The 15,424-nt window shown below is 51.7% G+C and overlaps 1 protein-coding gene across 3 annotated transcripts; it reads left to right on the forward strand.

Annotated features, from left to right (window-relative positions):
- The first annotated feature begins 1,513 nt into the window (after positions 1-1,513).
- CHP2 (calcineurin like EF-hand protein 2) lies at positions 1,514-5,223 on the forward strand. 3 transcript variants are annotated; one of them, XR_008707438.1, is made up of 8 exons: positions 1,514-1,801; positions 2,236-2,308; positions 2,400-2,480; positions 2,607-2,737; positions 2,924-2,985; positions 3,979-4,101; positions 4,302-4,490; positions 5,133-5,223. XR_008707438.1 is itself a non-coding variant. In XM_055561435.1 (7 exons), exons 1-7 carry the CDS (start codon positions 1,525-1,527, stop codon positions 4,353-4,355), a joined length of 801 nt encoding a protein of 266 aa, XP_055417410.1. In that variant the 5' UTR covers positions 1,514-1,524; the 3' UTR covers positions 4,356-5,223. The 3 variants fall into 3 exon arrangements, 2 of the variants coding, with proteins under 2 accessions (XP_055417410.1, XP_055417409.1); XM_055561435.1 differs by having other exon boundaries at positions 4,302-5,223; XM_055561434.1 differs by lacking the exon at positions 4,302-4,490.
- Positions 5,224-15,424: the final 10,201 nt, after the last annotated feature.

Here is a 15,424-nt window from a genome sequence, read left to right on the forward strand (position 1 = left end):
TGGTACTTGAGGGCTGGTCAGAGGTCTAAGACAGTCCCAGGCTGGAACTTCTACCAGAGCCGACAGGGTTCATGGGGCCGCAACTGGGCTGGGAGGGGACTGCAGCAAGAGGACCCCCAGGACACCCCATCGAAACATGGCCGCTGTTCCCAGATGTATGCTCATGGTGCCAGGCAGGAGAGAGGGCCTAATGGTGTCAGATCTCCTGATTTCTCAGAAAATGGGAATTTTGGAATTTTGGTTCTATATCTGCCTACGATGCAGGAGACCTGGGTTTCATTCCTGGTTCGGGAAGATCCCCTGGAGAAGTGAATGGCAACCCACTCCAGTATTCTTGCCTGGGAAATTCCATGGACAGAGAAGCCTGGGTGGCTATAGTCCATGCGGTGGCAAAGAGTCGGACATGACTAACTAACACGCAGAGCTATATTCTGATTTTTAAGCATTGACTCAATTAGACATCAACAATGTTATATGGACCAAACAAAACAGATGAAACCAAGAAATGCTGACTTGTCCAGAGTTAGAAGCATAGCTGGGATTCCGATCCAAGTCCTCCAAACCCAGCGCTCCTTCCACTTAAAAGAGCCCTTCATCTATGCCTCACGACCCTCCCCACTCCAGCCCTCTTCGGAGCTCCTTCAAGGCCACTCCCACTGCCTGGGGAGGGGGCCCAAGCTGGGGCCTTCCGGTATTGGGAAGAGGGTGTCTCGCTCCCCTCCCCAGCCGCCACCCACTTCCCAGAAGGGCTTGGATTCTCTCTCCAGATGAAGAAGGTCGGGACCTCGAGCCTTGCTCTTCAGGACCGGGGAGGCCTCGGGCCGGGAGGGCCGGGCCGGGCGGGGCGGGAGATGGCAGGTCGGTGCCCCAGCGAGCGTGGGAACGCGGATTCGCGGGGCGCGGGGTGGCGGGGAGGCGGACTCTGGGGATGGGGGGCGAATCCTCGGGCGTGGGGCGGATCCTCGTGAGGAGGTACGTCGGACGGTGGAGGAGGGGTGGACCCGGGAGGGGGGACGGACCTGCGGGGGTGGGGGGGGGGGGTGGAGGTGGACCCAAAGTGGGGAGGAGGACCCTCGCGGGGGAAATGAACCCGCGGCGGGGGAGGTGGGGACTGATCCTTGGTGGGGGGCGCCGGCCCGCGGGCGGGGGCAGAAGCGGACCCTCGGGGAGGGGCGGAAGAGGACCCGCCGTGGGTGGGGACAGACCCGCGGGCGGCGGGGGGAGGCGGACCCTTGGGAGGGGGGCCGGGCCGCGGCGGAGGGGAGGTGGGGAGTGGATCCTGGGTAGGGGGTCGGGCCCGCGGTGGGGCGGACACTCGCAGGGGGAGGAGGACACGCGGGGGGTGGGGACAGACCCGCGGGCGAGGGGGAGAGACAGACCCTCGGGAGGGGGAAGAGGACCCGCCGGGGTTGGGGACAGTCCCGCGGGCGGGGGAAGAGGCGGACCCTGGGGAGGGGGCCGGGCCCACGGCGGGGCGGGCCCAGCCCTGCCCAGCCCCTCCCCGCCCGACCTCAGAGTCTAGGGATGAAACCGCCTGTTGTTCGCGCCCGCCCTGCTGACCCCGGCACCCTGGGCCCGGCTTTCCATTCGCCCGGGTCGCTGGTGGGAGGCAAGGAACGCCGGGGTTCAGGAGCCTGGCTCCCCGCCAAGGCTGCGGCCTTCGTCCCCGGGGCCACAAGGCGGCCGCGCCTGGGCGGCGGGCGGGGAGGACAGCGGTCCGGCGGCAGCTCGGCCATGGGCTCCCGCAGCTCCCACGCCGCCAGGATCCCCGACGTGGACAGCCTCCGGCAGGAGACCGGCTGTGAGTGCGGCGCGCCGCGTCCGGGGGCCCGGCGGGGTCCCGGGCGGCTCCGGTCGGGGTCCCGGGGCCTGGAGAACCTAGGAGATCCCGGCAGCCCGGCTCGCTGGGGGGTGGGAGGCGCGTTCACCCAGGGGTCCCGGCTCCCGGCTTGCGGGCCCCCGAGTGGCCCTGGGCCGGCATTGAGGCGGACGGAGGCGGATGGAAGGGGTGGCTTTGGTCTCCCGGATCTCCCGGGTCTCGTGGGTCTCGTCACGACCGCCCCCTCCCTGCCCTCTCGGCCCCTGGGAACCCTCCTTTCAGCCAGCCCTCCGCCCCCCTGCCCACCCCCTGCTGCCGCTGGGTGAACGGCGCGCGCCCCGGGATCCCGGCGCGTCCCCAGCGTCCACCTCACTCCCCCGACCCCCTTCTTTCCGCCCCTCCTCCCCGCCCCGCAGTCTCGCAGTCCAGTCTGCGCCGCCTCTACGACCGATTCAACGCTCTGGATAGGACCGGCAAGGGCTACCTGAGGTGAGCAGGAGCTGGCCTTCTGACCTCTCACCTCTGCTTTCCGACTCTGTCCCCTCCCTGGCCATCTCCTCTTTGAACTTTGTCTTTCCAGCCGCATGGATCTGCAGCAGATCGGGGCGCTGGCCGTGAACCCCCTGGGCGACCGCATTATAGACAGCTTCTTCCCAGACGGGTGAGCCTCCCGGGGTGGGAAGATGGAGGTGAGAGCTTGCCAGGGGAGGTCAGGACCAGAGGCAGAGGGATGGTCACGGTGAACACCGCTTCTGCCCCATTGCCCACCTGCCCTCTCCCTTCCCAGGAGTCTGCGACTGGACTTTCCAGGCTTTGTCAGAGTCCTGGCTCATTTTCGACCTGTGGATGAAGAGGACGATGGAAACCGGGACCCCAAGGAACCCGAGCCCCTCAACAGCAGAATGAACAAACTTCGCTGTGAGTTTGTGCCCCGCTCCCCACAGTGAGACCCCAGATTTACCACGCCCCATGAGAGGCCCCAGGTCCCTCCTACTCCCTTTGGGAGCCCCGCCCCCGCCCCCCGCCCCCACTCCCCCAAGATGAAATTTTGAGGGAAGAGAACCAGGGAAGACCCATCCTTTCCCTCCTCCACTTTCTTCCCAGTTGCCTTTCAGCTCTACGACTTGGATCGAGATGGAAAGATCTCCAGGCATGAGATGCTGCAGGTTGGAAGAACGCAGGGGCAAGAGATGTGACCCAGTTGTGGAAGATGGGGAGATGTTTATGGGTGGGAGATGCAGATGACTGGAGTCTTGGGTGGGCAATGGGAATGAGTGGTATTGGAATGTGGGTTAGTTGGGAGATGGAATGGGGAACATTTCGGTATGAGGTTAGACATAGATCAGTGGCTCTCAATGTGGGGGTTGGAGGGGGGAAGGTTTTGCCCCCTGAATGATATTGGCAGTATCTAAAAAGCATTTTTGGTTGTTGCGAATGAAGAAGGGGAAGGGGAAGAAGGGGACGGGGAAGAAGGGGAAGGGGAAGAAGGGGAAGGGGCAGTGCTCCTGACACTTAGTAGGCAGAGGTCAGGAACTCTGCTGAACATTTTACAATACACAAGGTAGCCCTCTGCCCCCATGACAAGGGGTTATCTGGCCCCAAATGTCAATAGTGCTGAGACTGAGAAACACTGTGATGGAGTGGAGGATGGATTTAGGACTAACTGAAGGATGAGGTGGGGAAGGGGGTGGAAGATAGACGGAGGTTGGGTTAAGAACCCGCCTGCTAATACAAGAGACCCAAGAGATGTGGGTTCAAGCCCTGGGTTGGGAAGATCCCTGGTGAGGGCATGACAACCCAGTCCAGTTATTCTTGCCTGGAGAATCCCCTGGACAGAGGAGCCAGGTGGGCTACATTCAGTAGGGTCGCACAAGTCAGACACGAGCAAAGCAACTTAGCATGCATGCAGTAGCTTGCTGTATGTTGCTGAGGTGAACCTGGGATAGTGAAGGCCACGTGGGGGGTTGGATGGAGAAGTGATGAGAATTATTGGGGGTTGTGGTGGGAAGTGAGTGGAATGGGGTGAAAAGTGAAGGAGGGATGGATTGCAAAATTGGTACTAACAGCTGGGGTGATGTGGACAAGGTTTGGGGGTTGGTGCTCGTGGTCCTTGTGCCTCCTCTTTATGGCTGTCTCTGTCTCTTCCTCCAACATCCCAGGCACTCCGACTGATGGTTGGAGTACAGGTGACAGAAGAGCAGCTGGAGAGCATCGCCGACCGCACGGTGCAGGAAGCGGATGAAGATGGGGATGGAGCTCTGTCCTTCCTGGAGTTTGCCAAGGTTAGGGTGCCCTCAGGCCTGGGGAGCTGAGATCAGGAGTCCCTGGGACAGGTGGACATGGGGGATGATGTTGGAAGGAGGAGGGCATAAAGAGAGGGGTCCCCAGAGAATCATGGGGCCTCGGGAATGGGAAAGGAGGTTGGAAGCATAGAGGTTTGGAATTCAAGCCTCTTGACTACCACCCATCTTGCCCTCCCCAGTCCTTAGAAAAGATGAACATTGAACAGAAAATGAGCATCCGGATTCTGAAGTGACCCCCGTTGTGCCTTTGGGTAGCTTACATGGACCAGTTCTGCTTGGGATTCATCTGGGGAGGCACAGCCCCAGTGAACTGTATTCTTACGTCTACACTGAGCTCTATTTAGGGCCAAGGAGAGAAAACCGGAAGGGTGTGTAATAACTTACCTGATCGCAGATCTGTGAATGGGCCAGAAATCTTGGCAGTTTTAAGTGACCGAAAACCCAAATCAAAGTTAAAGAGGAATTTTATGGGCTCATACATTGAAAAAGTATGAAAGTATCTTTAGAAAACTGGGAGTCTGGAAGTGTCTCAGGCACGGCTGGATCCAAGGGCTCAAAAGATGCTATTGGGACTCAGTTTTTCTCTGTTTCTCATCTCAGCTTTCTTTTGTATTGGATTCATTCTCAGGGGGGCTCTTTCCTTGTGGTGGAGGATGGTCACTAGCAGCTCCAGGCTTCCATCCTCCTAGCAGTGGGAAGAGATTTTCTTTTTTCAACAATTCCAAACAAAGAATGTCCTTAGCCCCACTGGAGCCTTGTCCCTTCTCCAGGGGAATGGAACTCTATTTGGCCAGGACTGTGTCATGTGCCAACCACTAAAGCCAGGAAGTAAGGCCTGAGGACTCCAGATAGGATAAGGGGTGGTTGCTTCAAGGAAAATGAAAGGCTTTTATCAGAAGGGGAAAAGATATTGGTCAAGCAAAACAAGAGATCTCCATTACTGTTGGGTTGACCAAGTGGAGGGATTCTTAAAGTCTGGTTTCTTAAATGGGTTTTCTCTGATCTCATAGGTATTCGCCAGTGTGATGAGGATGGGTAGCTGGGGAAGAGGTGATGTAAAAATAATAAAGAAGACATCTTCCTAGAGTATGAGATAATTAAAAGGTTTGGGGAGTACTTCCTTTTTTTTTCATGGTAAGATGTTCAAACATTGGCATTTCACAGAATAGAGTATAAAAGTCACATAAAATCTGGAGATCCTATGTCCATCATGAAGCACTCTGGCTGTACATATAGGAGATGCCTGTATCCCTTCCCAAGCCTGTGCTGAAGTTGTCTTGTATCAGCACATGGGAGGCAATTGTGCTTCAGTCTTCCTGACTCTGTCTTCAGTGATGTCAGACTTGGTGGCTTCAAACTGCTGTGTTGGGAGTCTACATCATAAACACTGGCAGATGCAACAGTTTGGGGCTTTTCCGCTTAGAAGAGCCTGTTGTTAAACATTTATTAGCATATCAGCTGCCTGGCATTCACCATTACTGTGTATGCCAATGACTTTTCCCCAGATTTATTGAGGTATAATTGGTGTACAAAAAACTACATATAATTAATGTATGCAATTTGGTGAGTTTGGACATATGTATACTTTTGTATTACCATTACCACGATCAAGGTAATAAACATATCCATCATCTCCAAAAATTTCCTTGTGTCCCTTTGTTTTTTATTTTTTTTAAATGAGTGTAATGTGTACTAAGAACATTTACTATGAGACCTACCTGCTTAACACATGTTTTAGTGCACAATATTGTTTACTGTAGGTGCTACGTTGTATGGCAGATCTCTGGAAATTACTCAGCTTGGATTATTGTTCAGTCGTTAAGTTGCGTCCGACTCTCTGAGTGCAGCTCTCTGACTGCAGCGTGCCAGGTTCCCCTATCCATCATTATCTCCGGGGCTTTCCTCAGATTCATTTCCATTAAGTTGGTGATGCTCTCTAACCATCTCATCCTCTGCTGCCCTCTTCTCCTTTTGCCTTCAATCTTTCCCAGCATCAGGGTCTTTCCCAATGAGTCGGCTATTCGCATCAGGTGGCCAAAGTATTGGAGCTTCAGCATCAGTCCTTCCAATGAGTATTCAGGACTGATTTCCTTTAGGATTGACTGGTTGGATCTTGCTATTCAAGGGACTCTCAAGAGTTTCCTTCATCACTGCAGTTTGAAAGCATCAGTTCTTCGACACTAAGCCTTCTTTATTGTCCACCTCTCACATCCCTATATGACTACTGGAAAAACCATAGCTTTGACTATATGGACCTTTATTGGCAAAGTGATGTCTCTACTTTAATACACTGTCTAGGTTTGTCATAGCTTTCCTGGCGGGCTACAGTCTGTAGGGTTGCAAAGAGTTGGACATGACTTAGTGACTAAACAACAACAATGTGTATACCACTTTATTTTTTTGCTTCTGAACCAAACTTGGTCTCATTTTATTGGCTTCAACAACACAGGGCAGGAAGACTGAGAGGACTGACTCAAAAGCATTGGTAACAAGTTTTGGTGACCCAGATAGGGCAGATCATGGCTTTTTGGCCTGCACCAATCCCCTAGGCTCCAGTTTGCTCTCGTGGGAGGACTGTGGTGGCTTTGGGAGGTTCGAGTTAGGATGACTGACTAATCTCCAAGTACAGTCTGATGGGGTAGAATGCTGGTGGCCTCTGGATGAACTCAGAACCACTCTGCCCAGCAACCTGGTACCCAGGTGTGGTATGCACCCAGCATAGCCCCCATAGTCATCTGGACTGTGCCCCCTTAAGCGGGTCCCTCCCACTGTGGCATCTCTGGGGATCAGAGACTGAAACTCACGCGTGTCTATCTGCTGTCTCTGGCTGGTCTCCCATGCTGCTGGATGCCCGGGGACAGTGGGGATCCGTGGACCAGAGGGAGCCGCGCAGTCCTGCCTGCTGTCTTGCCAGCGGTCTGTCCTCTTGACCTCTGTACACGATGTCATGGCTGCACCAGAGCTTCTTACTGTCCTTGCTGACCTCCAGGGGTCAACAGTAGCATTCTCCATCACTTCCAGTTTAGTGAAGGAGCGTGGGCAGCCCTGTGAGCCAAGAGGTGAGACCAAGAAAAACCCAGATCATGGGTACTCATGAAAAAACAGAATGAGTACACTCAGGAAAAGGCACTAAAGACACCTGAGCATGAAAGGGTCCCAAGGGAGGCATGAGACCAGTGACCTGACTTCTTCCAGAAGTGGGCTGGGGAGACCTGTGAGCCGCTCTCAAAAAGCAGAGCATAAAAAGGCCCGGAGGCGAGGCCAGCTACTGGCTCCTGCCCTCCAACATCAACCAGTCAGCATGGGAACCTGGACTAACCACCCAGAGACTCTTGACTCTGATGAGTGACCTCTGGCCCCCATTGGGGGACAGCAAGCCAGGGCAGCTAGGACCTAATCAGTGTGCCGTATGTACACAAGAGGGACCTGGAAAAGAGAATGTGACCCCCCCAAAAGGGATGGAAATGCAAATCTCAGCTACTATCCTTGACAGCAAAAGGTTCAGAAAGATGAAGAATGTTGGGGTCAGGAGGCTCCTAAGCTGGCACTCCAACGGACTCTCAAGGAGCCCTGGCTGACTCTGGGTATAAGGGCAAAGACTGCTGAATTCTTAGTGGACACCAGTGCCACTTACTTGGTTCTGAATGCTGGATTGCTTCCCAGGTGGCTCAGTGGTAGCGGATCCGCCTGCAATGCAGGAGACGCAGGTTCGATCCCTGGGTCAGGAAGATCCTCTGGAGAAGGAAATGGTGACCCACTCCAGTATTCTTGCCTAGAAAATTCCATGGCAGGCTACAGTCTGTGGGGTCAGGACTTAGTGACTAAACAACAACAAAAACCGGATCAGGCAAACTTGGTCATAAAAAATTGTAAAATTATGGGGCTATCAGGGAAGGCCTAAGAAAGGACATTCATAGAGCTACTAGAGTGTGAACTGTATGAACACAGGTGTACCCATTCCTTCCAGTTCATCCCTGAATGCCCTCTACTCCTGCTAGGAAGAGATATCTTACAGAAACTGGGGGTAGTGTCTGTGCTAAGTTGCTTCAGTTGTGTCTGACTCTTTGTGACCCTGTGGACTGTAGCCTGCCAGGCTCCTCTGTCCGTGGTATTCTCCAGGCAAGAATACTGGAGTGGGTTACCATGCCCTCCTCCAGGGGATCTTCCTGACCAAGGGATCAAACCCATGATCTTTTATGTCTCCTACTGAGAACTGGAAGGTAGGTTCTTTACCACTAGCGCCACCTGGGAAGTAATCCCCAAATTGGGGGTTACTCTCCACCTAATCGGAGAAGGCAATGGCACCCCACTCCAGTACTCTTGCCTGGAAAATCCCATGGACGGAGGAGCCTGGTAGGCTGCAGTCCATGGGGTCGCTAAGGGTCGGATATGACTGAGCAACTTACCTTTCACTTTTCACTTTCATGCATTGGAGAAGGAAACGGCAACCCACTCCAGTGTTCTTGCCTGGAAAATCCCAGGGACGGGGGAGCCTGGTGGGCTGCCATCTATGGGGTCGCACAGAGTCGGACACAACTGAAGTGACTTAGCAGCAGTAGCAGCTCCACCTAATGGGAGACAAACTGGAGACTGGTGTCCCCTTAGACAAAGAGGCAGAAGATGATAATGTTAATAACTGAGGACAAAGCTCCCCACACAGAGCAAGTCCATCTCCCTGGAGTAAATCCTGAGCTCTGGGCCCAGGGACAGGTAGGACCAGCTACCAGAGCCAGTCCTGTGATAGTCCATCTAAAACCCAGACATACACAGCCCAATAGAAAGCAGTACCCTCTCTGCCAGCCTTCCCTTGTGACACAGATCGTAAATGACCAGGGCCTTATTAGACCAGGCCAATCAGCCTGTAATACCCTATCCTCCCCCTAAAGAAACCCAATGGGGAATATTGGCTGGTACAGGACCTCAGGGCGATCAGTGAAGCCACTGAAGATGTACATCCAATTTTCCCTAATTGGTACACCATGCTGGCCATGCTGGGGACTGATATTCTGCCCCAATCTCTGGAGAAATGACCTGGGGAAATGGGCCAGACCCCCTGGACCACTTGTGTGACCCTCTGTCTGACCTGAAGCTTCTCTTCTGAGAAACAACTGAAGTGTGGCAAGGGAGATTCAGGCTTGGCCGTAAGCCTTGGGCCAGGGCCAAAGGCCTAGACATCTGCATTTTCAGGAAAAATTTGACATGGGAGTGTTATTCTTTTGCTAACATTTGGGCCATGGATCTTAAACTGTTTGGGGTCCTTTGTCTCCCAAAGGTTAGACAAATGGGGATCGCCCATCTGGGGATGAGACCAGTCAGGACCGAGGCCTGGGGGCAACCACACAGACCTAGAGAAGTTCCTCTCCTCAGCTCAGGCCACCCATGCTCAGCAGGAAGCAGTTCCCGAAAAAGACCCAGGCCCTCAGCGTCCCCTCAGATCCACACAGGGAGGAGCTGGACAAAAGGCAGAGGAGGGGTTTGTCACCAGCAAAGCCCACACAGAATCCCCAGGGAATAAAAACAGAACCTGGGTGATAAAGAGTAAAGTCTGACCTTGTTTCCTCTGTGCTGAGTCTAGTTCACTGGCTTCCAGGACACCACGTGGCCTAGCGCCAGACCTTCCCAACAGGATTCCTGGCGCAAAACAGTGGTGCTCATAGCTCAACCTCCTATACCACATTTTTATCTATTCATCTGTTGATGGACATTTGGATTGATTATTGTGAATAATGCTGCAAAAAAACATGGAGTGCAGATATCTTTTCAAGATAGCCATTTCGTTTCCTTTGGATATGTGCTCAGAAGTAGGATTGCTGGATCATATGTTAATTCTGTTTTTCATTTTTTGAGCAACCAACCCCAATGGCTGCTTCCTGCAAGCAGGGGGGACAGTCTGTCCTGGGGGCTTTGCCTGCTGTAGGCACGTGCTCAGCTTCTGTGAGAGGGGCTGGCTTAAGTGCCAGGGAGTCAGTGACCATGGGGCAGCTCTCACCCAATGAGAGATGGACTGACTGACTGAGGTGGGGTCAATCGTGTCCGACGGTTTGCAACCCCATGGACTGTAGCTCTCCAGGCTCCTCTTTTCATGGGATTTCCCAGCAAGAATACTGGAGTGGGTTGCCATTTCCTTCTCCAGGGGATCTTCCTGACCCAGGGATCGAACCCCCATCTCTTGTGTCTCCTGCATTGGCAGGTGAATTTTTTTTCCCACTGCGCCATCTGGAAATGGAAAGCTAAATACCTGCTTCCTCACCTCTCAGGTGGGACAACAGGGGTATGTTCTCTTCACTCTCAGACTCTCCAGCAGGCTTGAGCCCAGTTGCCCATGGTATTAGCCTGCTCCCATGGCACCCTGTTTGGCCCCTTTTGTCCTGTCTCTCTTTCCCCTATCAGTGTTTCCTGGATCACCTCACAAGCAGACACCTTGCTCTCCAAACCTTGTCTCAGGGCACTCTGGAGACACTCAGCCTGACATGTGCCGGACCTTCCAGAACACAAGCTCATGGTCCTCAGGTGTTGCTGGTGCTCCATGGGACACTTAGAAGGAGCCCCTGGTCAGGTGTCTGGGCAGCTCCTGGTGTTTTCTGAGTCCAGGGAGTTTGAGGTCATGCAAAGACTATGCACCTTTGGGGCTCTAGGAACGTGGAATTATCTGAGGTGGTACATTGACCCCACTTAGACTTTCGCATTGTGATTATGTGATTCTGACAGATAAGTTTCACAGCGGAGGGGAGGGGGCAAAGTGGATGTTTGATTTCTGATGAAATTTTGGGCTTTTGTCTGAGGACTTCTGCTTATACAAAGACTTTTTGATTGAGAGATGTTTCCTTCGTTTTTGGCTCCAATGGAAGGTGGGGGGAGGGTATAAATCTCACTGAATAGTTATTTTTTCCAGGCACTCTGGGGGAAGATTTGGGCATAGAGAGAAGAGGAGAGGGAAGGGGTGGGTGGGTGGGAATCATCCTTTATAGTTGGTCTTTTCCCCATTACAATGTTTCTCAAATTTTCCCAGCAGTAACTATCATCTGATTTAAAAGTTCAGACCCTTTGACCCCATTTGAGAGCTCCTGAGTCTCCAGGGAAATCTATATTTTAAATACATGATTCTGATATTGGAGGCCCAAAGATTGAACTTTTAGAAACGCTGGCCTATAGGCTCTGGTTCCACACCTGCTCTGCATCAGTGACTAGTTGTTTAATTGTTAAGTTGTGTCTGAGTCTTTGTGACCCCGTGGACTGTAGCCCACCAGGCTCCTCTGTCAATGGGATTTTCCAGGCAAGAATACTGGAGTGGGTTGCCATTTCCTCCTCCAAGGGATATTCCTGACTCAAGGATCGAACCTGTGTCTCCTGCATTGCAGGTGGATTCTTTACCACTGAACCACGTGGGAAGCCCACCAGTGACTAGTGCTCCTGACCAGTAAGGGTCCCTGGAAGGACTGGGGGATTCCCCTAGTCTCTACTTGCTGTTCTGGTGGGTGGGGGAGCAAACCCACCTTTTCTCAGCCTGAAATCCCCTGTATCTTGCTGAGCTCAGGAGGTTGGAGACCTTTGTCAGGCAGGAGGGCGGGGTGTCCGTCTGGCTGCCGTGGTATAAACTGGCTGAACCTCACCCTCTTGATACCGACTCTGACAGAGTAGCCTGTGGATTTGTTCCATGGGGAGGCGGGTGCCTGACGACATGGGCGGGGAGGCCTGTGCTCTGAGCAGCAGCTGCCAAATGTCACTGATTTATTTGCCACCCTCGGCACTGTTGCCATACAGTCTGCGCGCTGTGCCATTATTCACTTATTATTTGCCAATGAATCGACTTGTTTAAAAATTTATGTCTTTGAGCTTATAAAGGAAACTGAATATTACTCTTGTAAATTACAAACTGCCATAAACAAAATAACCATACAAACACAATACACACAAAGGAACCAAAAAAAAAAAAAGTCAAAAAGGGAGGTTAGCAAGCGTTAAAGAGTTGTAAAAGACAAAGCTGCCTGAAGCACAACTCCTTTGTGATGATCTGAAGCATGGAGAAAGAGAACCATCTTGTCACTGAGTGATTGGCTTTATTTAAAGCTGTGGGGTCATCTAGGAAAATCATCTTGGGTACATGAGCAATGCCTTTCCTAACACATTGGGATCCACTGGCTTGGGGGAACTGGGAGGTAGCAATCCTGGGTCCAGGGACCATTTTGGAGGCAGCCATTGGTGGGTTGGGCATCCAGCTCCTCAGATGGGCTACTGGTCAGCTTGGGTTTGGTAGAGGGTGGCCACGGGGTGAGTCCACTCACCAGGTCAGGTCCAGGACAAGCAGCAGGGCGTTATGACAGATGAATTGTTACAGAGCTGGAAATGTTAAGAGCAGCAACCCCTTGCTGACATTTGTGTCCAGACCTGGTAAGACTGTGAGCTTGGCAACAGGGCCTGTGAACCTGGCCGCCTGCTGGACTCAGACAACAGAGTCCTCCAGGGAGGGACTGGGGGCTTGGTGCTTGGGATTCTCCCTTGAGAGGGGCTCCCTGGAGAGGTGTGGGACAGGCTCTGAAGCTGACCCTCGCCTGTTCCACCAGATATGCTGGGAAAGGCTTTTGCTGATCTGGAATTTTCTGGAAAAACTCATCTACATATTCCTGAAAATAAGATGGAAATTCCAAAATCCCCTTTCCTTGCCAAGGTGACTGAACCTGAGACAGCACGTGTAGGAGCCTTGGGGAGCAGCACTTAAGTAGTAATGTTGTGTAAAGCTAATTATGGCTAATCAGGAAAGTAATTAAGAATTCTGAACTTGACTCTCAAATACAATAGAAGGAAACTCTGGGTTGTCCTCTGCCCCACCCAGCCAACACCAATAAAACTCTTTTGATGTTTACAAAGCAAAATATAGACTTGACTCTTGGTTATACAGCTAACCTGAGAATCAGTGTGGTTCAGTAAAAATAACGAGTTTTGGAGTTCTATTAAGCCTGAGATTGAATCTGGATCCTTTTGATTACTCGCTGAACAACCTTGGGTAAGGAACTTTACCCTTCAACGCCTCAGCCTCTTATATCTATGAAAGAGGTAGATAAAAGCAGTACTTTGTAGAGTGATTATGCTTTATCCTTCCCCTAGTTCACCCCCACCCCGACCCCTGCTTTACTTCAGCTGAGGCCCCTTGGCCCCACCTGTAAACCAGGACTCTGGTCTGTATCAGTCAGGAATCTTTCCGTTGTAACCAGCTTATGAAAGAATAGAAGTTTATCGTTTCATATAACTGAAAGAGAGTCCAAAGGGAGACCTGGCAAAAGGTCCCAAAGGCTCAATGATATCAGAAATTTGTCTTTTCACTCTCCACTCTGCTTTGTGTGTGCTTTCTGTGCTGGTTTTGTTCCCCAGCAGCAATCTCAATGAAAAGTGAACCTCTCTTTCCCTTTTCTCTTTCTCTTTTAGTGCTGCCAAAAGACCCAGAAGTGAACCTCAGCTTAAAGAAATAAACCTCTATACTACCTGGCTATAGCCAGGTAGATGTAAAACTCTGATGGGCCAGACTGGTCATGTGCTCATCCCAGGAGCTGGAGATTGCAATCCCACTTGTACCAAAATATAGAGCATTGTGTGTGTGTGTGTGTGTGTGGTATGGATTCCTTAAAGGAATATCAGAATGCTGTTGTGGAAAGAAAAAGGCTGCATGCAATCAACAGGTAACTATATACTAGTTAGGGGTTTTTTTGTTTTTTTTTTTTCAGCTACAAAAAACAGAATTACCAACTAACTGTGGCTTTAACAATCGAGACAACTGCCTCACATTATAAAATATTTTTGGTGGTAGACAGTTCTAGAGTTGTTGAGTGGCTCAACAATTTTATTAAAGCTCCAAAAATTTTTTAACCTTCCATTCCTCAGTATGCTGCTGCTGCTGCTAAGTCGCTTCAGTCGTGTCTGACTCTGTGCGACCCCATAGACGGCAGCCCACCAGGCTCCTCCATCCATGGGATTTTCCAGGCAATAGTACTGGAGTGGGTTGCCATTGCCTTCTCCATTCCTCAGTATATTGACTTTTAATTCTCCGCTTTGTTGATTCCGTTTACATAATGGCTGGTGTGGCTCTAACCATCACACCGTCAAAGGAACAAAGTCTAGAACAGGTGAATGGCTGGCGCAGCTAAAGTTAACTCCTTTCATGTCTATCTATTTTGATCATTGAGGAAATTTTTTTCCAAATGTATATCCCCCTCATAGATTGTCTTTTAGTTGTCATTGATCAAAATAAGAACACCTCTAGCTGTAAGAGAGGCTAGAGAAGTGAATATCTGGCATTTTCAGACTTTATCATGAGTGATGAAAAGAGAGAAATAACAGTTGTGTCGCGTATTATTCTACATGTGACTGTGATAATGGAAAACTCCTAATGTTGATGGCTTAAGACAGCAAGAGTTTATTCCTTGTTTACCCTGTATGTTGTTAGCTGTGGGTCAGCCCTCCTTGGCTCCGCATGGCTTCATGCTGCAGGACCCAGGCTGAAGGAGCAGCCCCCCTCAGGGGCATGCCTCATGGCAGAAGGAAAGCAAAAGAGCTGCAGGAAACACGGCTAAGTTTCTCTGTGGACCTGCCATAGGACTTGTCTACTTGGATACCATTGGCCAAAGCAAGCCACACTCCAACCTGAGGTCCACAGGGCAGGAAAGTGTACTCCCCGGGCAGGGAGTCATGATTTCTATCACATGATAGAACAGTATCTGTATAGCAAGTCACCCAAAAACTTAGCTTAAAACAACCAGCATTTTATTATACCTGACAATTTTGTGCATCAGGGCAGGGCCCAGCGGGGCAATTCTTCTGCAGCACGTGGTGCTGACTTTGACTGAGGCCACTCTGTTGTATTTGGTTGGCCACAGGCTGGTCTGAAGGGTCTGACTTGGCTTTACTCACAGGTCTGGCACCTTGGTGGGGATGGCTTGAAGGCTGGGCTCCCTGGCATGGTAGTATGAAGGTTGTGGGCTTCCTCCATGGCAGCTCAGGGCTCCCAGAGATGGGGACCCTGAAGACAGGAAGTGGAAAATCCGGGACCTGGAAACATCACTTCCACCATAATGTACCAGACAAACCAGTCACAGAGCCCACAGGCGGAGAGGAGGTGGACTCCCTCTCTGGAGCAGAGGAGTTTTAAAGGATTTAAGGCCATCTTTTACTTGTCACATGTGAATTTAGGAACAGACACACAATCGTACAGGGAAGGGAAGTGGATTTTTAAGAAAATGACTTATTTTTGGCTGTGCTGGGTCTTCACTGTTGCGCAGGCTTTTGTCTAGTTGTGGCGAGAGGGGCTACTCTC

The sequence above is a fragment of the Bubalus kerabau genome, chromosome 23 (genome assembly GCF_029407905.1).
Source record: "Bubalus kerabau isolate K-KA32 ecotype Philippines breed swamp buffalo chromosome 23, PCC_UOA_SB_1v2, whole genome shotgun sequence".
In the NCBI taxonomy this organism is placed as follows: domain Eukaryota; kingdom Metazoa; phylum Chordata; class Mammalia; order Artiodactyla; family Bovidae; genus Bubalus; species Bubalus kerabau.